At 43.1% G+C, this 22,864-nt stretch overlaps 2 protein-coding genes across 2 annotated transcripts; one reads left to right on the forward strand and one right to left on the reverse strand.

Moving 5' to 3' along the window:
- Positions 1 to 585: 585 nt before the first annotated feature.
- Positions 586 to 5,267, reverse strand: LOC133886192 (regulatory protein viviparous-1-like). The gene is made up of 6 exons (XM_062325927.1): positions 3,768 to 5,267; positions 3,486 to 3,578; positions 3,176 to 3,276; positions 2,659 to 2,705; positions 2,487 to 2,563; positions 586 to 813 (listed from the first exon to the last, which is right to left on the reverse strand). The coding sequence occupies exons 1-6, from the start codon at positions 5,265 to 5,267 to the stop codon at positions 586 to 588; spliced, it is 2,046 nt and encodes a 681-aa protein (XP_062181911.1).
- A 10,425-nt stretch (positions 5,268 to 15,692) lies between these two features.
- Positions 15,693 to 22,809, forward strand: LOC133927096 (protein BLISTER-like). The gene is made up of 13 exons (XM_062373392.1): positions 15,693 to 16,151; positions 16,518 to 17,160; positions 17,257 to 17,807; positions 18,460 to 18,579; positions 19,150 to 19,215; positions 19,787 to 19,897; positions 20,483 to 20,559; positions 20,877 to 20,944; positions 21,139 to 21,252; positions 21,339 to 21,520; positions 21,649 to 21,717; positions 21,921 to 22,076; positions 22,365 to 22,809. Exons 1-13 carry the CDS (start codon positions 16,071 to 16,073, stop codon positions 22,440 to 22,442), a joined length of 2,316 nt encoding a protein of 771 aa, XP_062229376.1. The 5' UTR covers positions 15,693 to 16,070; the 3' UTR covers positions 22,443 to 22,809.
- The last annotated feature ends 55 nt before the right edge of the window (positions 22,810 to 22,864 follow it).

Here is a 22,864-nt window from a genome sequence, read left to right on the forward strand (position 1 = left end):
CGGACGAACAAGTCTCACCCATTACCCCATCCATGCATGTCGATTCCAGATGAAGAATCTAGCGGGACGCATCCGGAATCAACCAGGTTATGTCTGATGCATATATAGTCAAGCAGGAGCGCCTCTTTTTTTTTGGTGCAGAAATTTTTAAAATGGAGCAGCATGACCATGCATAGCAGGGTGCCAGAGTATCGATGCAAGCTTAAAATATGAGTATTCTAGATACCAATGTTATTTTCCCTATTTTGTCGATGCTTTTGAAAGGGCACAACTCCAGAAGCAGACTGCTTCCACTCATTAGATCACTACTATACTTCAGAACCCTCTCAAGAGGCAGTAATTAACACCATAATACCAAGCCATGTACTAGTTTCTTGTTAGTTAGCCGAATGGCACGACACAAATTCAGGTATGCTGATGCATGTACAGAACTAACAGATCCAGGAAACCAAACCATGCACATTTTACCGTCACAGGTGGCTACTCGATTTAATATCACCTAGCACACTATATATGCTTAACCCAACGGGAGGCTTGACCATCAGGTGTATGGAGCTAGCTAACTTCAATGGTGCAGGTTCTTCTTCAGGTGCTGACGGCCATTTGGCTCATGGAGGCGGCACCCTGGCCTTGGCTCATCTGCGCAGACCTCCCCTTGCAGGCGCCGTCAAGCTTGGCCGTGCCGTCGACGCCGCCGCCATCTTCGGCGCATGAAGCACCGGCTTTCTCTGGACACCCGTGCTTGTGCTTGCCTACCGCGCCGGAACCGTTGCCTTCCTCCTGCGCTGGCCTTACCTTCACGCCCCGTATCAGCTGTTGGAACAAAGGTTAAAGGCAGTCAGCTGTGCTGCAGGAATCGAGTGCCCAACAAGGACAAATTAACCAGCTAGAAAATTGATCCAAAGAAAAGTAGTAGCATGCAAATTATAAGGTTGAAGTTGTGTTGGTTGCCGCAGCAGATTTTGTGGCTCTCATGATCACACTAAACCGACTCGTATTTCTAAGGGTGTGTTTGATCGCTTGCATAATCCTAGCCAGGCTTACGTTACTTAATGTTGGTTGCCTATATCATGCAGCAGCCTAGCTAAACAGAGAAATATAGCCAAACTAAACAGAGAACCTAACTAAACAGAGGTGTCCGATTGCCTACATAAGAAGTCACTTCCACATTTACCCAGGCCTAGAGATACGCAACGCCCCTTTTGCATCCCACCACATGATAGGCTTGCAAGAGAATAGAGGCAACCAAACATCTACTCCCTCACTATTACGAAAAGGTATATCACTGCCAATTTTTTCAAATAACACTCTTTACTCGGTACTGATAGTCGACTACTATTAGTGTCGGTTCACCACCCGACAGTGATGCCATTTCTAGAGAATAAAACAAATGGTAGCGGCGGGAGCGGCATCCGAACTAGCTCCCGCCGCCGCTGCCACTGATTCCCGTCGCTCGTGTCAAAGCTGATTCAACATCAGCTAATCATTCATCGGTACAGCAATCCTTCATCTCCTCCTGCTGTTGTACAAATTACAGATCTCCTCATCGGTGCAACCTCTTCTCATTTCTTAAGACAAAAACCAAGAAGAAAGAAAGAACCAACCCAAGAAAGGAGAGGAAGAAAGAAGAAACGGTCAGGGATCACGAATCACCGCATCTCCTCACCGGTCGGGCATGTCGTTGTCGAGGGACGAGGACAACGACGGCACGCGTGCCGCTACCGCTACCATCGGTGGAGGCACTCGGCCAGAAGACCGCCGCTCCCCTCACCGTCCACTCCCGTGGCAGCCGCGCCTCTCGCCGTCGAGAAAAACCCATCTCTGGAGGACTGTGTGAGCGCTGCTCCTTTGAGCTCGTGATTGTGAGTGAGGGAGAGAGAGAGAGGAAGAGATACGGTGGAGAGAGAGAGGGGGAGGAGACGAAGAAATAAGAGCCGAGAGAGCCAAACGGACGCGAGCTAAAATGCCATTTAAGAGAAATTTCGGATCCTTCTGTATAAGTGACGGGTGGTGGCACGAATCGGCACTGAAACCGGTTATAAGAGGCAAGCCGGACGTGAGCCCTCAGCCAAAACTGAAATTTATTAAAATTTTGGGTCCAATCAAATTTCAGTACGGTTGGTATATGGAACTGGTACTGAAAAGGACTATCAATGAGGGCTTGCGAGCTAAAAGTTCATTGAAGTAAAATTTCAGGTGTGGACCCTATATCAATGTCGGTTCATGTTTACGAAACGGCACTAATAATGAGTATCAGTGCCGGTTCGACCCGGCTTGATCGTTGATCGAACTTAGAATATTATGAACCGATATTGATACTTTATTAATACCGATTTGTGCTTAACTGTATTGATGGGACGACACAGATGACCTATTCTATTATAGTGCATGTATAGCCTATGTCGCATGAGTCTATGCTAGACTACATGCAGGAAATTGAACAGCCCCTAAATTGACAAAAACAACAGCAGTGGAGCGAACATTACATATTTGCCGGACTTGACATCAGAGTAGATCACTATGAAGTCCCCCTCCTGAAGCTCGTTGGAGCGAACAAAATCCCCTGCAAGGTTGAAGCAACAGAAAAGTAAGATTGAACGATACATATTAACACCGTAAGATTGAACGATACATATTAACATCTTTTTTGTTTCTCACCCGTATTCTCCAAAAGATACATTCTGCTCTTGTTGTTGGGCCAAAACCTGCGTGCATGCAAAAGAGGGCATTCATGTCACTGTCAACAGTCCACTATTATATTTAGCACGACGAGAGATATGTTTTTAGAAGAAATAACACATGTTCATGAGCTACTACATATACATGCAAAATGTCCAGTACTAAAAAAAAAAGTTGGAATCATGATTCTTTGCATGCAGAACTCGTTTTGCATTGACGTAGGGCGAGCACGACGAGTGCATGCCACTATTTGCTCCTAGATTCCCATCGTATATTCATATGACCCACTTGCCCAATCGGGAAAGGGACCATCCCAAACAGTGATGCCGTACTCATGCCATTTACTATTTCTGGCCCAGTGGTCTAGATCTGCCCCCCCAATTAACCAAGAATACGCTTCCATTAGCTTTTTTAAAAAAAAATAAAGCACCAAGAACAATTCGACTTAACCATGCATGCTCGGTTATCCCAAATCCCTGATCTGATGACCGCTCACCTGTACCGCATGTTCCACACCCGCGACGTTCCTATGTCCTCCATGGGGACGGAGATGCCATCCCTCGTCTTCAGCTCCGGCAGGTGAATCTCCGCTTCCTTCTGAAATCGTCCAGAAAAGAAGAGACACTTCTTAGCGCCATGTGAACAAGATGTGAAACCGATCGATCCACGGCCGATTTCACTTGATCATGGGAGGAAGAACACATGCGCAAGTGGATGCATGCACACACAATTGCGCAGCTAGCCGCGCGAGATATATATTTGTATGTGCAAGTGGGGTAGACGCAGAAGGGCGTCGTCTGTCTCACTTTGGGTAGCACGATGCGGCCGAGGCTCCCGACGTCGCTCTGCTTCAGCACCTTCTGCAGCAGGAACCGCAGGTTCTTGTCTGTCTTGGCGCCCTGCATGCACACACATGTTCATCAGATGCATCAACTCCGGAGGAACACGGATCAATCCGTACGCGTACGGGACAAACGCATGTGTGTTCTGTTGCTGGAAAGCGATGTGCGTCTATTGGTAGCAACAGAAGAGATGTAAACAGATCTCGTGCTAGATAGCGATGGATGTCAAGCTCTGCATGCATGCACCTGCCGCTTATCTGAAGCTGCCGAGCGCTGGGGGCTCCCCTCCGGCGATGGCATCTGCTGCATCAGCCTTGAGGGATTGGACTTTGAGAGCGGGTTCTGGACCTGCTGCTGACTGCCCGGTGACCAGAATCCCCAGCCACCGGCTGACGGTGTTACCGGTGCAGAGTGCGTGGACTGAGGGGACGGCTCCTGTGGGTGGCCAGAGCCCTGGATCTGGCCCAGGTTCAGCTGCTGGCTCCGCTGCTGCTGCAGGCAAGACAGGCGCCGCTGTCGCGCCATGCGCTTCTTCCGGGCCTCCTTGGTCGCAGAAGCCTCCACCCCCACCATGCGCTGGGGAGCAATGGCGTGGCCGCCGGAGTACTGCCCGGCGAATCCGGGGGAGAACTGCTGCGGCACGACGGGCGGCATAGGGTAAGAGCCCGTGGAAGCGCCAGGGAACGGCGCGTACTGCTGTGGCCAGGCCATGTTTCCACCGCCCGCCGCGTGCATGTCGCCCACCACCGGCGGGGAGAACGGCTGGCTGTTCACGACCACGCTGCTTGTGCTGCAGCTCTGCTGGTGGAAAGGGTACGGGCCGGTGCCGCTCGGGTACACCCCCTCGCCGCCGTAAGCAGGTGCCGTGAAGGGCGGGTAGGGCACCCAGGATGTACCACCGGCAGCCGCCATGTCCTGGCCTCCAGTGGGGAACTCGTAGCCGGGGTTGGCGCCCGAGCTGGAGAGCTGGCCGTGGCCGTGGCCATGCGAGCCAGCCGCCTCCACCATCGCGTCGCGAGGGCGCTTCTTCTGGAGGTGGTGGTTTTGCACCCAGGTGAGGATAAGCTTGAGCAGCTGCATGGTGCCCTGGCGTCCGCCGCCGAGACGGGCTGCAGCGGCCTCGATGGTGGAGCGGCGGAGGCGGATGCTGCGGAGATCCTCGGCCGAGATGCTTTCACGGTTGCTCGTGAGCCACTCCATGAAGAACCGCGGCAGGTCGTCCCCCTCCGCCGCCTCCATGCAAGCCTCCTCTCCCCCTGTCCCTTCCAGCAAGGCTTTCCCTTCGCCTCTTCCGTCCGCGTCGCCGCCCACCTGATGCGGCGGCGCGGACATAGCGTCCTCTATCATCATGCCAACGTCAGGGAATAGCGGCTCGGTGTCCCAAGGCACGGATAGCGACGCGAAGTCGAGGAGCTGGTCGATTTCATCGAACGCATCAAACCCTTCCCCAGTGGAGACCGGCTCGGAGGGGTCGCCGGCGGCGCCCTCAGCGCCACCGCCGCCAGCTCCTCCTGCCGCGTTGGTGTAGGTGCTGGTGGAGTTGGAGGAGGACGACGAGAAGGAGGAGCTGGACGGCGAGGAGAGGCAAGGGAAGTTCGGGAGTGACGGGAACGTGTCGTCGGCGAACATGAAGTCATCCGCCGCCTCCCCGCCGATCTCCTCCGCTGGGGCCTCCCCCTTGCCACCACCGTGCTCCGGCGGGTTCTCTTGGGAGTGCGGTGGCGACGAGCCGGCGGAGGCTTCCATGCAGAGAGACACGGCGGCAGATAGAGAGGAGAGAGAGAGAGAGATGATGTATGTCTCGCCGTCTCTGTGTGTGTAGGTGGAGGTGGGTGCAGTTACTGGGGAGATGAGCAGGAAAGCAGGAGGTGGAGGGGGGAAGAGGAGAGAGAGGAGGGAACCGAGATGCGGCTGCGAGATACACGTGGCGGCCGCCGGGGGCTGTGGGGAGCGCACCACCGCCCACGCCAGCCTCTCCTCGGCCTCCCTACTTCTCGCCCCCGGCACACACCCAATCTCTCTCACTGACAGCAAAGCCAGTTCTTCCTGGACCCATCCGTCATTGAAGTGTCACTAACCATGATCGGTACTCTGCATGCTCCCGATCAATGACAGCCGGGCCGCACGGCCCTACCCCACATGTCAGGGTAACGCTGGTGCAAGACTTTGGCGCGTGCTAATTTGACCGTTCAGGAAACGGAAAGAAAGCACATGCTTGGCTGTACCAATGAGGCGTGGGTCCCACGAGTCATCCGGGCATGGGGGGAAACGGCGTGCGCCTAGCGGTTTGGGTGCCGTAGGATGTCCGTGTCGCCGGGGCGCCGACTGAGGGTTGTGTGTTGAGACGATCCCTTACCGTCCGATTCAAACTCCACGTGCTCCAACGGAGAAGGGACTCGGAAGTGCGCCGCAGGGTTAGCTGGAGCGGTTTCACTACGCGCACGAGTGAAACCTACACGAGTGGACATTTCGTGGCCTGTGTCTGTGTGCGGGCCTCGGTGGTCAGGATGACGTGGAACTCTACCATTGGTTGTGGCTTGGAAGGTGGGCGTGTATGAATGACATGCAGCGGCCAGCTCATCTGCAGCCGGAAAAACGTCTGCACTTGCTGGGGACCCTTAATTAACTTTAATTTTTTTAATTCGCAATTTTTTTTTAATAATTTAGAAACTTTTCTCAAGTTTGGTAGTTCCTTAATACTCCAAGTACATTACTCAGTCCCTATAACTGATAAAGGCCTCTTGCTTACTTCAATTCTTTTTTTTTTAGGTGCTTACTTCATTATTTTGTTTGTCCTTTTCCGCTTGAAGAGATTGATCCATAAATACCTTAGGAAAAATGCCGAACATCTTGAAGGTGGCGTATTCAAAAGGTCTTCTAGCTATGGGTTTACTATATACGTCAAAAGATGTTTAGATGCTCATACGTTGACTGCTTCTAGAAAAAATTGCAAATTTCAGCGATAAATACAACAACATTTGATGAAAGATGGATGTAATCTCCACAACAAAAGAAAAATATACATGCATATCCTAAGGATGAGGTTACTCGCTTCTTCTTTTTTTGTCACTATTGCCTCTTCACGGTCTTCGAGAAGTGCATGAGAAGTGTATATATATGTGTATTATGTGTGTGTTAATACTATTAAGTGACATTTGTGAAAGAAATACTAAATTAAACTAAATATGATAATCAATCATGAGAAGTTTGAAAATATCAATGGTAAAACTTTAGAAATTTTTGCACTGGATTTTAAGACGACAAAAGAAAATGATGGAGTATACTCTATCCGCTTTATTAGAATTTTCTATTTGCGTTTCTACCATTTTAGAGCCTGCTAGCCTATGTATTCGCAAAATTAGAAGATATTAATTAGTTGGTATCCATGTAAACACTTTTGCATCGAGATATCGATATGCTAAAACCGCAAGCTCAAGATCTTATAATTCATAAATTGCATACGTATCAGGATAGTGGGTTACAAATACATTGCTTTAATTAGCAGTAGCTGTAACTACTCATAAAAATAGCGATAGCTGTATATGGGTTGATTGATTCACTACTTAAAATTGCAACCAACAGATAGTTGTGTAGAAAAGTTTAAAATACAAGGTTGTCGGAGAAAACAAATAGTTTGATACGAATCCGTATCACGATGGCAACACTCCTCTTGTACTTTCAAGTAAAATGCACTTTTATAACCTGTTTAGGAGAACCCCCGCTCTAAAATTCTCGAGGAGTATAGAGTTGTAGGCTAAAATGTGGTTTAAGTTTTTGATTTTTTCTCTAAAATAGGAACAAATTGACTAACTCAAACACTTTCAGTCTACCCCAGCTTTAGCTCCCACTCTAAGAATTTGTGGAGCTAGAGCTCACCCAAATAAAAACACTTAATTTAGCTTTCTGCAAGACAGATGTTGTTGGTGGCATTGTAATGTTTTAGCTTTCTATTTTTTCTTTTAAGAATCTTGTTTTTTCCATAAATAAAAATGTGTCTTTAGCACATTCAGTTGGGTTTTTACTTAGCATCTTAATTTCAAAATGGTTGATCCATAAGTATCTTTTGAAATGACAAAGCACTCGAGTGATATCATGGATGGAGGGAGTTCGTGTTATCGAATATATCATATACCAAAAGAAAACTAGATCTCTATGTGATTACTACTTATGAATAAAAGTCATGTCCGAAGAGGTACCATATATACACTTTGTGTAATAACAGACAAGAGTATAGCTATAGTTATAACTGTAATGCTTCGTGTATCAGGTCATTGAAGTAAGCTTTGCTTACATGAAAGGGTATGAAGCTTATTTTTGTTGATTATATTTTATTGCTTGAATTAATGTGTATTAGAAAACACTACATGAAATAGATAAAGGTGATATAAAATTAATGACGGGTCATAATTATGACCTATCACTTATTACCAGTCATAAGTGATGGGTCATCTTTAACAAATCATAAGTGATAGGTTAAATTATGAAATGTCACTAATGATCAATTCGTCAGTAACAAGTCATCCTAAAGAGTCATTAGTAACGGGTCATTACCGGTTCGATGGATTAGAGCAAGTGAAGGAATTTTAATTAATCAATCATTAGATGTATTAGTCAATCAATTTTCTATCATAATTTACTTAATTTTTTTCTTATATAGTAAATATGTACATAGCATGATGCTATAATTTTTTTATTTTTCTCTTATTTTTTCTCACCTCAGCAGCACTAGAATAAGAAACATTATATATTTTTGCTAAAAACGAATATTTTGAAAATAGTTAAAAAAAAAACTTCAGTGACCAATAACTCAATCTTACATACCATTTTTTGGCCTTAAAAATTCGCCAAATCCGATGAAGTTGGGGAGACATGTAACAATACAACTTTCATATTAACAAACGGTACCCATATGATAATAACAAGATATGGAAAAACTGGATTTTTGTTTATGGTATTTTAGATCACGTAGTGAAGAGATAAAAATATCATATTAACAAACGGTACCCATACAACTACATTGTTTTGTGCATAAGAACACATTAAGGTCTGCTGTGTCCTGCTCATATATGATAATAAAATGATAAATACCATACATTTTGCACAAAAGCTAGTGTGTATTTCTCATTTTCTCTAACAAAAGAAAAAATCACAAATACATATAACTTGCTCTCTCTTCTTCCTTAAGAAGACATGTAACAATCACTACTATAAAAATAGTCTAATATATCGGCTCATCACTATCAATTTCTTACGAACCGGCAATGTATCACTGCTATTTTGTATTATAGACTGGCACTAAAAAACCATTCGAAAAGAACTGGTAGTGAAAATTCACTATTACTGCCGGTTCTAGCACGAGTCGATAGTGATAGTGGATGTCAGTTTATCTTAAAAAATTCAAATTTTTTCCTACGAAGTTAAATAGGATAAACTTTATATCAAAATTATAGCTCTCGACGAGATCTACAACTTTGTAGTTGAAATTTTTTTATTTAATGTTATTTATATATCCAAATAATCGTTTAAAGTTTCAGACAGAAGATGTTAAAAGGATTGCATATGCTAATGGTATCACTATTACTTTTGTGGTGAGATAATAAGGACGTATCGCGTGAGCTGAGAGGTTCCAAGTTCGAGTGCCACGAACCGCACGCGCACAAAAAATAGCATGACTTGCGACGGCGTGGGCATGGGGTTCCTCGGGTGCAATTTTTTTTTAATTTTTCCAACCCTAAAAAGATCAATTTGACGCCTGACTATCACTGTCGGCTGAAGCCTTCAGCTGTCAGCGATAACCCCTTCACTATCGGTCTTCGGATCGACAGTGATAGTCGGGGACTATCATTGCTCGTTGCCTACTGGTGACTCTAAAATTAGTAGTGGAACTTCTTTATGGACCCGCAATGAATGAGTTTTTTTTAAGTAGTGAATGTTGGTGTACTTTTCCAATAAAAAACTTGCCCATGACCCACATAGTTAGTTCTCGTACTATATGGCTACGAATTATACCAAATAATATTCATTTTAGGCTGTGATCTTCATTTTTCTTATCCTACTGCATGCGTCAATTATGCGATTGTGTTTGGAATATTCACATGGTTGAATAAAAGTATTGTTAATGAAGATATATCATTTCTTAAAGAATTATCAATGCATATCCCCTTAACAACTTCATGTGCTAAGAATAGTATGTGCATATATAAAGTTGTCAATCTATAATATTTTTAATCTAAAAACTTACAATTGAAATTACATGAATGCTACGCGTTTCACATTTTCAGATCTTTGAAACTCTTGGGTGTGACTTGTGAGATAGGTCACACGTCCATTTTGACAACGTAAATTCATTTCTAGTTCTTTTTTTCTCAAGAGGAGAAGTGACCAACAAATAGAGCACTAGCTACAACCCAAGGGTGAAAAATGATACTTGCACGGTAACCATAGTTTAGAGCAATGCAGCCGTTACATGATTTTCAGGGTACGCGTATGTATGTCAGCTTAAATTCATCTATCATCTAAGCATTATTTTCACATGAAAAGCTGATAACAAGCAATTGTAGAAGACTTTCATGACATTTTAACCAACCACCAAATGTGTTGATATTTTTGTAGTACTATAATAGTACTATGATAAACCATAGGAAAATTTTGCTCTTGGACACACTAAATGTGTGGTCTTTGCTGAATGACAAAAAAATATTTGATGTTTGCGGTTGGACACTACTTTTTTCAAAAATGGATGGTAAGAGGATTGCTGATTTTATATTAGGAGGAATAAAAAGAGAGAGAAAACAAAAAGTTTCAGATAGAGTCTGACACTAAAAAAACAAAGGTAGAGCAACTCCTGGCGTTCTACCGCGGGCTACAACAATGGTAGAAAAAAACACAGTAGCTACACCTGGCCTTAAGAAACAAAGCTAAACGACGTTGATCAACATCGTCCTTAATTCGGTAAGCCAACCGTGTCGCTGTAAGCTGAACATTTTTGAAGGTTCTCCGGTTCCTTTTTTTTCCAAATATTCCACCAAAAATAGATGATTATGCCGTCAAAAGCTTATCGTTTGTTGTCGTTAGATCTTCTTTCGTGCCTGATGCCACCATCTCTTAATTGCCAGAACCGACAAGTTTTGGAGGTTTAGCCATGTGGTGATTTCCTTCCACACTTGTAAGGAGCAAATTTTGCACATATGGATTGAGGTCTCATTCTTCGTTCGGCATAGCTTTCATATTGAATCATGGGGTCATCCCCTCTCCGCAAGATTGTTGGTTGTTAAAACTTTCCTGTGCAGCAGCAGCCATGCAAAAAATATGCAATTAGGCCCTGCCTTTGCCTTCCATATTGGCATCATTACTGGCCTCCGGATACTTCATTCGAACTGGATGTTGTATGTGCCTTGTGTGGTGTATTCTCCGTCATTTGTCCACCTCCAAGTGATTGAGTTTGGGACATCCGGATCTAGTGTGACATCATGTAGGTCTTCCCACAGATTTACGAACTATGTAAGTTCATCTTGGGTCGCGAGGTGATATAAGTTTGCAATCCAACATTGATCTGTTAAGGCCTTCTCAACAGTATAGTTTTTCCTTTGGGTTATTGCATAAAGAGCTGGAGCCAGGTTTTTGGGAGCATGCTCGTGGAGCCAACTTGAATGCCAAAATAAAGCTTTATCTCCCTTGCCCACTGTGGCACTCGTTGATTCCATTGGAGCCACATGCATCGGAGGCGTAGTGCTATGGTAAATCTTTGCAAATCTGACACCTCAAGCTCTCCTAGGTATTTTAGTCGACAAACTAGCCTAGTTTAGCAGACAATGTCCACCGTTGACATTTTCATATTCATCTGCTCGCCAAATAAATGATGTCCAAATCATGTCAATCCTCTTAGTTAACCATTTTTGTAAGGAAAAGCCGTCAAATGATATGTCAATTGGGAGAAGAGGACAAATTTGACTAGAGTTTCTCTATCTGCTCTTGAGAATAATTTTCCTTTCCATCCGAGTAGCCGGCCCTGAGCTTGTATAGGAAAGGTTGGACATCTACTCTCCTCAATTTGGGCGTGTGCAACGACAACCCAAGATAAGTTCCTAGGAAACTGCGATTCTTGCCTGAGAAATCAATAAGGATCTGCTTCATAGGTGTCTGTTCGCATCTGATGGGGAAAACTTTAGTTTTTGCTAGGTTTGTTATCAAAGTCGAGCACATGCCAAAGGCCTGCATGATTTCATAAAGAGCAATAAGGTCGGGCCTGCAAGGTTTTGCAAAGATGGTAGCATCATCTGAATATAGGGAGCATCTCAAGTGTGTCGATTGTAGTAGGATTGGTTGCAAAATGTTCTCTTGAGCTGCCAATTCGATAATACGCTGCATCAGGTCAATTGCCATGATGAATAGCATAGGTGGGAGAGGATCACCTTGGCGCAGACCCCGTGCATATCAAAATTCCTTTCTCAGGGTCCCGTTGAGAAGAACTTTGGATGATGTGGTGGACACCAATGATGCAATCCAGTTTCTTCATTTTTGATCAAAACCCAGAATCTATATAACTTCTAGAAGGCAGGCCCAGTTAATCGAGGCAAAAGCCTTTAAGATGTCTAGTTTAACAAATAGAGCATGTTGACTCTTTGGCATGTGCACCGTTTTCTCATAAACGCACCTCCATTTTATGAACACACTTTGGCTCATGGACACTAATTCATTTAGCCTGGGGGCCAACCTATTTGCCATCATCTTGGTTAACAGCTTTGTTAGGCTATTGATTAAGCTAATAAGTATGTAATCTCTCACCTGTGCAGCTGTTGTTTTCTTTGGCAACATGAGGATGTTTGCATTGTTGACGAGACACATTCTTATTGTTTTTAGATTGCAGAAATCCTTAACTGCAGCTGTTAGGTCCTTCTTTATAATGTCCCATCATTTCTTGTAGAAAAAACCAATGTATCCGTCCGACCTTGGTGCTTTCTCTACCGGCATACTTTTAATTGTCTCGTGAATTTCCTGTTCGTCGAACGGTTCTTCCAACTCAGAGAGATTTGCAGGCTGGTAGACTAAGTTGTCCCAGTTTAATGCAAGATCTCTTGGCTTGTTAGTCCCATCTGCTCAACAAATGGCTGTAAATCTTAGCTTCTTTTTGTTCCTGGTGAAACAACTACACCTACCTCTGTTTCCAAAGATAGGATGAAATGCTTCCCTTTTCGCGAATTTGCTTTAACTTGGAAAAACATCTTGTTTGTATCTCCTTTTCGGATCCAGGTTAGTTTTGAATGTTGCCTCGCACGTGTTTTTTCTATTACCGCCAAACCCAACACTTTGTCTTTAAGGCATTTTCTGAAAATGAACTCTTCTTCTATAAGGGTACGTGATTCCTATGCCACATCTAGCTTGAAAATAACCTCTTGTGCAATAGCTAGACGAAACCTTACATCACCAATTGTTTGCTTATGCCATAGTTTGATCAACTTTGTTGTTTGATTCAGCTTAACATGCAAACTCAGAATAGCATCTTTTAGTGTTAACTGGCTGAGACCAAACTCTTTGAACCACCTCTATAAACCCTGGCATTGAAGCTCAGAAAGATTCAAAACAAAAACCCCCATATGTGTTTTGCAGCACTTCGCCTTGAAGGAGAGGGGGGGGGGGGGGGGAGCAATCTGACTTCATTGTTGCTAGAGTTTGGAGGTCTACATTTGGGAATAAAAATTCTCACTGTCATGTAGAAAAAACGATCTATACGCGTATTGTGGGATTATGTTGTTCATTTGATCAAGTAAGACTCCATCCTTGAAGCTTTATTTTCTTAATTTAGATCACATCTAGTCTTTTTAAATTGAGCCATCATTCGTCGATTCAATCTATCATTGTTTTTATCTTTCGCCTTATGTATCATGTCGAAACCTCCAAGGATGAGCCATTCCTTCATCATGGATGCCTTCATGCAAAATTACCTTAATCCACTTCTTCTGCTTCCCTCCCTCCTCTGTTTCTTAGACCAGTGTTGTGCTCACATGCCACCGAGGCTGACATTGTCCCACCACAGCAGCGCCAGCCCAAGGAAGTTGGAGTGGGCGTAGATCCTTGCACCATGCCGTTTGTCGCTGTCGAAGGCTCTGTCGTGTCCACACTCAGCACCTCCGTTGCACGCCGTCGGGTGTGGCTGTGCGGAGGAGGTGAACCAACGACAGGCGACGCATGCATGGCGGCATCTCAGATTTGGCAGCTCTGGCTTCATTCCCGCATCGACCATAGAAAGCAGCCTCTCACCTCATCCTGAACTGCTCGGCATTGACGGTGAGCGAGGCCAGAAGGCAGAAGCCGGGAAAAAATTATGTGCTCCTCCATGACGGCCTCAAGCAAGCTGGCCCTTGCCCCGTTCGACACCATGAAGGCAGGAGAGACATAGGCTACAAACTCCTCATCCTCGTGTTCGGCTCCGACCTCCACATTGTGAAGCACTTCACTTGTTTAAAGAAATGCTTGAGTGGAACCGTCAGTTTCGAAATTGAAATTGGATGAGCAGGCACTTCAAAGGAAAATTGTCGCTTACAATGTTCTTGTTTACTATACTTGAGAGCAGGAACACCAATGATGAACGGGGAAGTGACGAGAAGAAGGTTGCCCATTGCTCTCCACCAACACAGTACTCCAAAGCAAGAAACCAAGACCATGGCTGCCACGGCCAAGCCCCTCATCCTCGTCGTCTTCTTCTTCGCCAGAATCTTCGCAGCCTCCATGCGGCTACTATGCTGAGCCTCGACAATCTGGAAGTGGTTCCTCTGATGTCCCTCAATGTCAGATGGACACAGTCACTACTCACTAACGTGTGAGGTTTGCTGAGAGTAGCTTCACATGCCAGTGATATGTCAGACGAGTCTCGTCCCAACAATCCCTATTATACCCCATCGGTCTGCTGGCCTCTGTCCACTTCCTACTAGGTTTGTGGGCCAGCCACTTCGTGGTGCGCATGGGCTGCAGTGCCAAGCCCTCCTATGGGTGCGAGATGGGGTGCGACGATGGTATTGGTTCTTCAGCGGGAAAACAGTGAAGGACAGGAGGAGAAAGAAGTGCTTGTCAATCAGGAGGAGGATATATTAAGGTCATATTTGTTTTGGATGGTAAAAGCTGGATTGTTATCATAATCTGCAAGCTAAAATAAATAGTTGAATTGTAAAAGCTGGATTATGATTATAATCTGCAAGCTGAAATAAATAGTTAGATTGTAAGAGCCAGATTGTTATAATCCAGACTATAAATTGTAACAGTTCAGTAATTCTCCTTTCATCAGCTTTTACAATCCACGATCATCTTTTAAAATCCACAATCTACAAACTATTTTTTACAACCCAGCTAAAATAAACATACCCTAAGGCTATATTTGATTTAGCTTTTGCTGGTTTTTACTACTTAGAAGTAGAAAGCAAAATCAAACAATTTGTTTCTAAAAATGGCTTCTGTAAAGAAAAAGCTAGAAAAATTGTCATTATTATTATTAGAAGTTAGAAGGTGATATGAAGAAATTTTTTAGTTCACAAGGGATGATATTACGAGGGATATTATATATTTTACTCGTATCAAAAAGTCATTTCAAAAGCACCTTTTAAAAACAGGTTTTAGAAAAGTCTCAACCCAACCGACATAAGCCTCAAAGATAACACTGACAAGTGGGTCCTGCATCAAAAAGGGCAAAATGGGTATTTCACTACGTTTATTTCTTCTCTTTAACCCAACCATTATTCTAGGGACCGTTTGATAAGTCTTGGAGCTGAATATTCTTAGTTTCAAAAAATTCACAGGACTGAAGCTATAGGTACACTGAGAATATTTAGGTAAGTCATCTTATTTCTATTTTAGATAAAAAATAGTGACTTAAATTATTTTATTATATTAAAGTCTGATGTAGAGCTGAAAGCTAAAATTATACCAAACTAGATCTTAATATACTCAGTGTATTCTGACAAATAACCACAATTAAATTGACAGCAAACATAAAAAATCATATCATACGATAAAAACTACGCCTAAAGATCGTCTCATGGATTAAAACCACCACACTGCAATAACACCGCTGCCGTGCTTTGCAAATTCGAAGGTAGAGCCACGTGGTAGACGGTTGCTCCGATGGATCACCCCACGAGCAGCAAACGGAACCAAACTGGCAAACCAGCCCCAGCCAGATGCGTCACCGAGGCACCCTGCTTACCAGTTACCACCACCGAGCGACCGCAGGCAGGAGCTCACGGCTCACCGCGACGACGCACCAGCAGGCAGGAGCTCAAACCGGTCGGACTCCACAGCGACGCACCCAAAAAAAGGGGTAAGCAACAGAGGAGGCGAATTGAGGAGGAGGCCCAAAAACGTTCGGGGGCCGACGGCCGAGCGGGATTTGGAAGCAGCGCGCATCCCAAATCCCCCAATCCCGACCCCGACCCCGACCCCGTCGCCAGATCTCGCGCCCCCTCTCCGGGGCCCGGTCGAATCGGCGCCTGGGGCGACCGGCGATTCGGGGAGATCTCGCTGAGATTCGGGCCGGGTTGGGCTGGTGGGAGTCGGGGAGCCATGGCGTCGGCGCAGGCGTCCTCTTCCTCCGCCGCCGCCGCGCCGTCGCGCAAGGAGCATCTCGAGGCTGGGAAGAAGCGGGTAGGTCCGTTGATGCTCGTCGCTTGTAAGAAATGTAGTCGTTGGTCGCACGCAATCGCTAATTGAGCAATCTGCAAGGGGAACGGCGTAGAGAAATTAGGGGCGTTGCGTTGCTTAGCGCGATGACTGTTGTGTCGTTCAATGTTTTGTTTGAGGTAGAGAAGCCAAATGCTATCGAATTTGCCTCGAACTTCTTGCTTGCGGTACAGAATCCAAATGCCATCAAATTTGCCACATTATATCAGGCTCAGTTTGGAACTAGCTGTCTAGATCTCGCTATGCTGTCAGCTGATCTCGCATGCTGGTTCAGAACAACTTTAACTAGAAGTTGGCTTTTGAATAACAACGTTCTATTTTCTGATCCAGCTCGAGCAGTTCCGCAAGAAGAAGGCAGCAAAGAAGTCCACTGCCATTGCAGAGCAGGCAAAACCAGCTGTTCCTGATGTAGCGGAGAATACCCCTCCAATTGCCAATACTGCTAGCTCGGGAGATGGGCTGGCGCCTGATGTTGAGCCGAACACAGCAAGCACGTCATCTGTGCCATCTGCTGTATATGAGAATGGCCCAACGAGTTCTTCCAGAGGTGCAGATTTCCTGTCAAATGGTCCTGCCATTGTAAATGCTTCAGTTGGGCTTAGTAATGTTAGTCCCCAGCAAGACGCTGTTAGTGACGGAGGAAGTAAGTTCTATGGGAACTTGAGCTTCTCCGACCTTGTTAATGGTCATCATGAGAATTGGAGAGGCGACACTGCCCTTAAAAGGGTTGAGCACAGTCCTGACAAGGATGTGCAATCAACATCTAAATTAAGTGCCTTTGGGAACACCAACAGTTTAGGTTCACCTTATTCTGCAAACACCATGCTGAGTTGGGGAAGAAATTCTTTATTGAGCCAAGCACATGACACCGAACAAACTAGTTTATACTCATCCAGCACCCTTTTTGGAAAGTCTGAAAGCACTTACACTCAGGATTACTCCACAAACAATGATATCTTTGATCAGTTGCGAGGTAAATTTGAGGCCTTATTTTCATATGCATAAACTACAATATCAGATGATTAACTTGAGCCTGGGGCTCTTTTCCCCTTCCTTTTGCCCTATGTAGCTACCTCCAAAGACTCTTCCCAAGTGGAGCAATCTGCGTATGCCAGCAGCCGGGAGTATGGCAGTACCTTCAATAGTTCTAGGATTGCTGATACTGTAGATCATGATACAAATGTTGGAATAACTCGGAATGCAGCAGACTCCACACCAGTTAATTTTGATAAACATGATCCTTTTCTGTCATCTGGTTATCCAACTACATACACTCGATCCAGGCCATCTTTTCTTGATTCTATTGGAGTACAACGAGCCCCTCCAACAGCTCAAGCATCATACGGGGAACCTGCCAAGGCTAATCAACTATTCAACAATTCAAATTATCAGAGTTCATTTTTGCAGCAATCAAATCAAGAATCCACTGCAAGCAATGTTGTGGGTATTCCTCTTACATCAGGAAGTCAGGAATATAATCATGAGAAGGTGTTATATGGCAACTCCATCCCTCCTGATTTCTCACTTTCTAAAGAAGAAAGAAGTCTGCTGCATGGTAATCAAACATTCCAAAACTTCACAACTCATGGGAAAGATGATGATTTTACAGCACTAGAACAGGTGATGAATGTTAAACATTTTCCAATTTGTTATATGTATTTTATTGAGGGTATTATATTCTTGTATTGTTCAGAGGTGTCATATCAACGTCAAACTGCATAATGGACATAATAATATTGGGACTTGCTTTTCTATACAAAGAATCTTAGTGTTTACTTGTATTGTCTGATTGATGCCAGTCACACATGAAACTAACTGGTGACTAAAGAAACCGTTGCCCAGTTGCTTTCTGTAAGGGAATCAAAAGTTTGGAAAAAGAATCTCTCTCCACTATTGATTCTGAAGGTTCTTTTAATGAAGGACACTTAATAACTTTGATCTACTCAATTTTTTGTTTGTTTCCTGTGTCTCATTATTGTTCTTTGGCCTATTTCTTTTGTCCATAGTTCTACACAGTACTATCTTGTGTTTTGATAGTGCATCCAAATTTCTGATGGTAAATTACATGCTAATTCTACAAAATTAACTGCCTTGATCTTGGATATGTATATTTTGACACATCTAGCCTTTTCTTCTCTGAAGTTTCAGACTTATCATTTGGAAGTTAGTCACTTAATGCATGTGCATAATATAGTATATTTCATTGGCATATTTAGTTTTTTATTTAGGCCCATCAACATAATACTAATAGCTGCTCTGGTTTGGTTGCCAGCTCATTGAAGATTTGACAAAAGAGAAGTTCTCCTTACAACGTACTCTTGAGAAATCTCAAGAATTAGCGCAAACTTTGGCCACAGATAACTCAGCATTAACTGATAAGTTCAACCAACAGGTGCGTCCGAATTCCCTTATGGCATTATCAGAATCGTTGGAAGTTGGAATGTTGGATTTGGTATCACAGATTAGTGATTACTGCTAGAAATCCATAACAGAGGGGTGTTCTCCCCATCATATTAGTAACAAATGAGGCAAATGTTTGCTTAATCCATGACATTGTAGATTATAAAGTTAAAATTCGAGTTTTGCTGTACTATTTTCAATGTTTCGCTTCATTAAACTCTTAACATGTCACCAAGGTGGTTGGCTGCAAAGTTTCTCATCTATTGCATGATTCAGATTCTTGAGTAGAATATGTGCACAAAGTCTGTCTGTTAAACTTAGAAATAGCAGTGCTGTAAGGAAAACAAAAACTGAAGCCAAAGGTGCTAAGGGAGATTGTAATATTTAAGCAACACCAAAACCTAACCAAATTGTAATCTCTACTGCTTTATCAGTTTCTTCTATAAGTTACAGCTTGGTTCATAAGGATGGAATAAGTATCGATTACACATGTACTTTTTGTCGTTATTAATCACTAAACTGTGTAATGTATGATTCTTTTTTCATCATTTGCTAATACTAGGCACAAGTTATCAGCCAGTTGACATCTGACATGGAGAGATTACAAGAAGAAATTCAAGCTCAACTGGTGAGGCCTCTACCTTTCTAGCACTAAAAATTTGAGAAACTAGTAATCTCAATCTTAGGACTATGTAATTGCATTTAGTATTCTCTTCTGTGCTTTTTTCAGTTGTAGTATGTGATATGCACTATGAAAATAAAAAAAATTCTTTGAAACTGTACTATTGTTCTGACAGTGGCAAAACAAACAGAAGTAGAAAATTGTGATAAGTGTATGTATGCAGCCCTGAGGACCAAGGGGAATGATTTATTATTTCAACAGTTCAAGCATTGAGGGAGGGTTTTTTATCACTATTTTGTACACATCATGCCCAATCTTTTTGTTTGTTGGTGCTTGGCAAGTTGACATGGTCACAAGCTGAAGTATGCTGATGAATTGTAGTGATTTTAAAATCACAACTGCTTGATATGAAATGATTGTCATGTGCTGCATATGGCTGATTATGTTATCTTTGACTTTTCAATGATGTCTCTGTTAGTGCTGTTATATGTCAGTATTGAATCATTATCATCATTGTCTTCATATACTGTTAGAATCCTTAGTGTTAGCTATCTCACTAACCCTATTTGTACCACAGCTGGCGCTTGAGTCTGTCAAGACTGAATATGCTAATGCACAGCTAGAATGCAGTGCTGCAGATGAGAGGGCGAAAGTACTTGCAGCTGAAGTCATTCTATTAGAAGATAAGGTGATTTGCTCTCTCTCTCTCTCTCTCTCTCTCTCTCTCTCTCTTACTTTATGCCGATTATGAAACCTATTGAAAATCAACCCTGACAGCATGTCGTGTTGTTTGTAGCATGTTATGTATCTGAAGTACGTAAACATAAGTGATGTTGTGGGGACCAATCCAAATGAAAAGGAACATCCCATCCACATACCTATAATTTGTAGGCCTTGGGAAGTGAACTCTGGTTTTACCGATAGTGGCAGGGTTCATCATATCTTATTATAGTACACAATATTCTAAGTTTGTTTTGTCGTTGAACTCTTATGGCCAGTGAACTTTGGTGTTTTTGTGATAATATCTCAACCTGCACCTACTATGTATGCTATTTGGCATGATCATGCTTGTGTGGTCTTATATTCATTACCAGTTTTGCTTTAGCATTTAACCTGCACATTTGATAAAACTAGGCCCAATTTTTAGCATTGGCTCGTGATCTTATATTCATTAGCCAGTTTTGCTTTAGCATTTAGCGTGCACATTTGATAAAACTAGGCCTAATTTTTAGCATTGGCTCGTGGCAGTTCGATAAATTTGTTTATTTTTTAGGCTCTGAAACTGAGGTCAAATGAGTTAAAACTTGAAAAGGAAGTTGAAGGTTTACATTCTGAGATTTCTTCATTCAGGTGAGATTTTGAACTGATTCCCTTTACTAAGCCACATGCTGCAAATGTATGAGTGCACTTTTGTTAACCTTTTTTGAAGGATACAGAGTGACACGATCTCTTGTGTTTCATGATAAGTGAAATGGTTCCTAAAGAGCAAAGTAATGATTGAAATTCACAGTTCTATCCACATTGGCATTTTCTAAAGTACTTTGCAAATGAACATGAGAATCATATTTAACTTAAAAATACATGACATGAGTTGACTGAACACATGAGCTGAACTTCCAGGCAATAATATGTTTCTCTTCCTGTTGTTTCTCATTTATCATCAACAGGCGCAGAGTTTCTGGTCTAGAGAAGGAGCGCCAGCATCTTCAATCTACTGTTGAAGCTCTGCAAGAAGGTATATCTTTTTTGTTGCAATCCTACACATATACTGTTCCAGTTCTCTTCTTTCCCCATTTTGCCTCTGAAAATTTCCTTTTAAGTTAATCCTAGATTAGGTGTGTTCACATCTTGCATGCATATTGATGTGCCTTCTGTATTTTAGCCTCATGCACTCATTTGTGTTACTTTTTTTTCTCTCTATTCGGACAGAAAAGAAGCTCCTACACTCTAAATTGAGGAACATTCCTGTGAATGAGAAGGTAAACATTATAGAGAAACCTTCAGCTGATAAAAGAGATGCATCAACTGCAACAGAGGATTTAGGTGTGAATACTAGAATCCCTCTTTATTTGTTGATCTATATTTGCATATCAACTATATTTCCAACTGACGTCAATGTGTTTATTTAGATACTGGGGAAATCAGCTCTTCTGAAACCCTGACCAGCACTGTCGACACACTGGAAGATGCTGGAACATCTGTTTTGCGGACCAATAATATGTCTGATGTTCCTTCCTTTGAAGAGGTTTCATCTAGCATTCCAGATGATCAGCTTAGAATGATTGACAACATCAATTCCTTGATGTCAGAGGTAACCTCTTTGATGTGCAGAAACCCCAAGTTTTTCTTCACCAATCAAAATTTTCAAGATAACCTCAGCTACCTTGATTTTTGCTGTAAAAAGCTATGGTTATTATGACAGTGTTTTTCATATTGCAGTTAGCAGTGGAGAGGGAAGAGCTGCTGCGAGCACTGAGAATTGAGTCATCTAATTGCTCCAAGCTGAAGGTATTGTCCATCTCTTATGCGGCATCTACCAGTATTGGTCAGATGCCTGTTCCATATGACATGATGAAAGCCCTGGGTACTGGTACACCATGCTTGTATCTATTGGACAATCGGTTTGCTGGTGAACATGTGAAGCAGGGTCTGCCTTGTGTTACTTTTGTTACGGTGCATCTACTAATGCAAATTACTCTTATCTCCTAAAGGAGTTCAATAAGGACCTAACACAAAAGCTGGAGATTCAGACGCAGAGGCTTGAGCTATTGACTTCTCAAAGGATGGCTAATGAGAATGTCCTAGCAAAACCAATCGACACACGCTCCATCAATGATGCAACAATGTATGCTGATGAAGGAGATGAGGTAAATTGGTGTTTGTCATGAAGTATCTAGCGGCAGGGTTGATAGCTGGTCCTACCACATAACATCCTTGTTGGAAAAATTTCTACGTATTGTCACATTGATTTTTACTTTTTAAGAAAATCTCACGTTTTGGAGTATCTTTTTATCCCATTGAATTAGATTTAGAGCTAAGAAAGCCAAACTTTCTTAACTCGTTAGCCTCTAGGAGTTTATGACTATCACTTTGCGCTACATCCGAATCATCCTGAAGAGGTTCTTTGTAGATGTCTGACACAGAATGTTACCCAGGTTGTCGAACGGGTGATTGGCTGGATAATGAAGCTCTTCCCAGGAGGGCCAAAGCGGCGTACCAGCAAACTTCTGTAATGGAAATAGAGATCATAGTATACATGATGTTTTTCATTTAAGGCCTGTTTAGAAGGGATTGCTCGAGGAGCTTTAGTATTTAGTTCAAATGTGAACTAAGTCCTAAGGATTTGGATCCAGGTCCCCTCAATCCAAATAGGCCTTTTATAATTTTTTTTGTTTGCCTGGTTTTAGTGATAGCATGGTGAGAAGTTGTATATTGGAGCCATTTGATGTAACCATTCTTTCTCTACAGAAAATGAAATGTAAGGTGACTTCCGTGCAGTATGGAGCTGCAACCTTGTATTGGCAATGAAAAGAATAGCCGCAAAGAATAAATCCTTTTCTACCCCATTATATATTTTACATCATTATGTGTGAGGGTGGATATGTAACTTGTAATTGTTTTATCCATTCTTTGCTTTTGCATTATCTTTGCCGCT

The sequence above is a fragment of the Phragmites australis genome, chromosome 1, assembly GCF_958298935.1.
Source record: "Phragmites australis chromosome 1, lpPhrAust1.1, whole genome shotgun sequence".
In the NCBI taxonomy this organism is placed as follows: Eukaryota; Viridiplantae; Streptophyta; class Magnoliopsida; order Poales; family Poaceae; genus Phragmites; species Phragmites australis.

Coding starts and splice junctions, on each gene's coding strand:
- LOC133886192 (XM_062325927.1), bottom strand. CDS start 5,267: ATGGAAGCCTCCGCCGGCTCGTCGCCACCGCACTCCCAAGAGAACCCG. Junction 2,564..2,658: donor GTATCTTTTGGAGAATACGG/GTGAGAAACAAA, acceptor TCAACCTTGCAG/GGGATTTTGTTCGCTCCAAC. Junction 814..2,486: donor ATGTCAAGTCCGGCAAATAT/GTAATGTTCGCT, acceptor TTGTTCCAACAG/CTGATACGGGGCGTGAAGGT.
- LOC133927096 (XM_062373392.1), top strand. CDS start 16,071: ATGGCGTCGGCGCAGGCGTCCTCTTCCTCCGCCGCCGCCGCGCCGTCG. Junction 16,152..16,517: donor TCGAGGCTGGGAAGAAGCGG/GTAGGTCCGTTG, acceptor TTTCTGATCCAG/CTCGAGCAGTTCCGCAAGAA. Junction 19,216..19,786: donor AAGAAATTCAAGCTCAACTG/GTGAGGCCTCTA, acceptor TTTGTACCACAG/CTGGCGCTTGAGTCTGTCAA.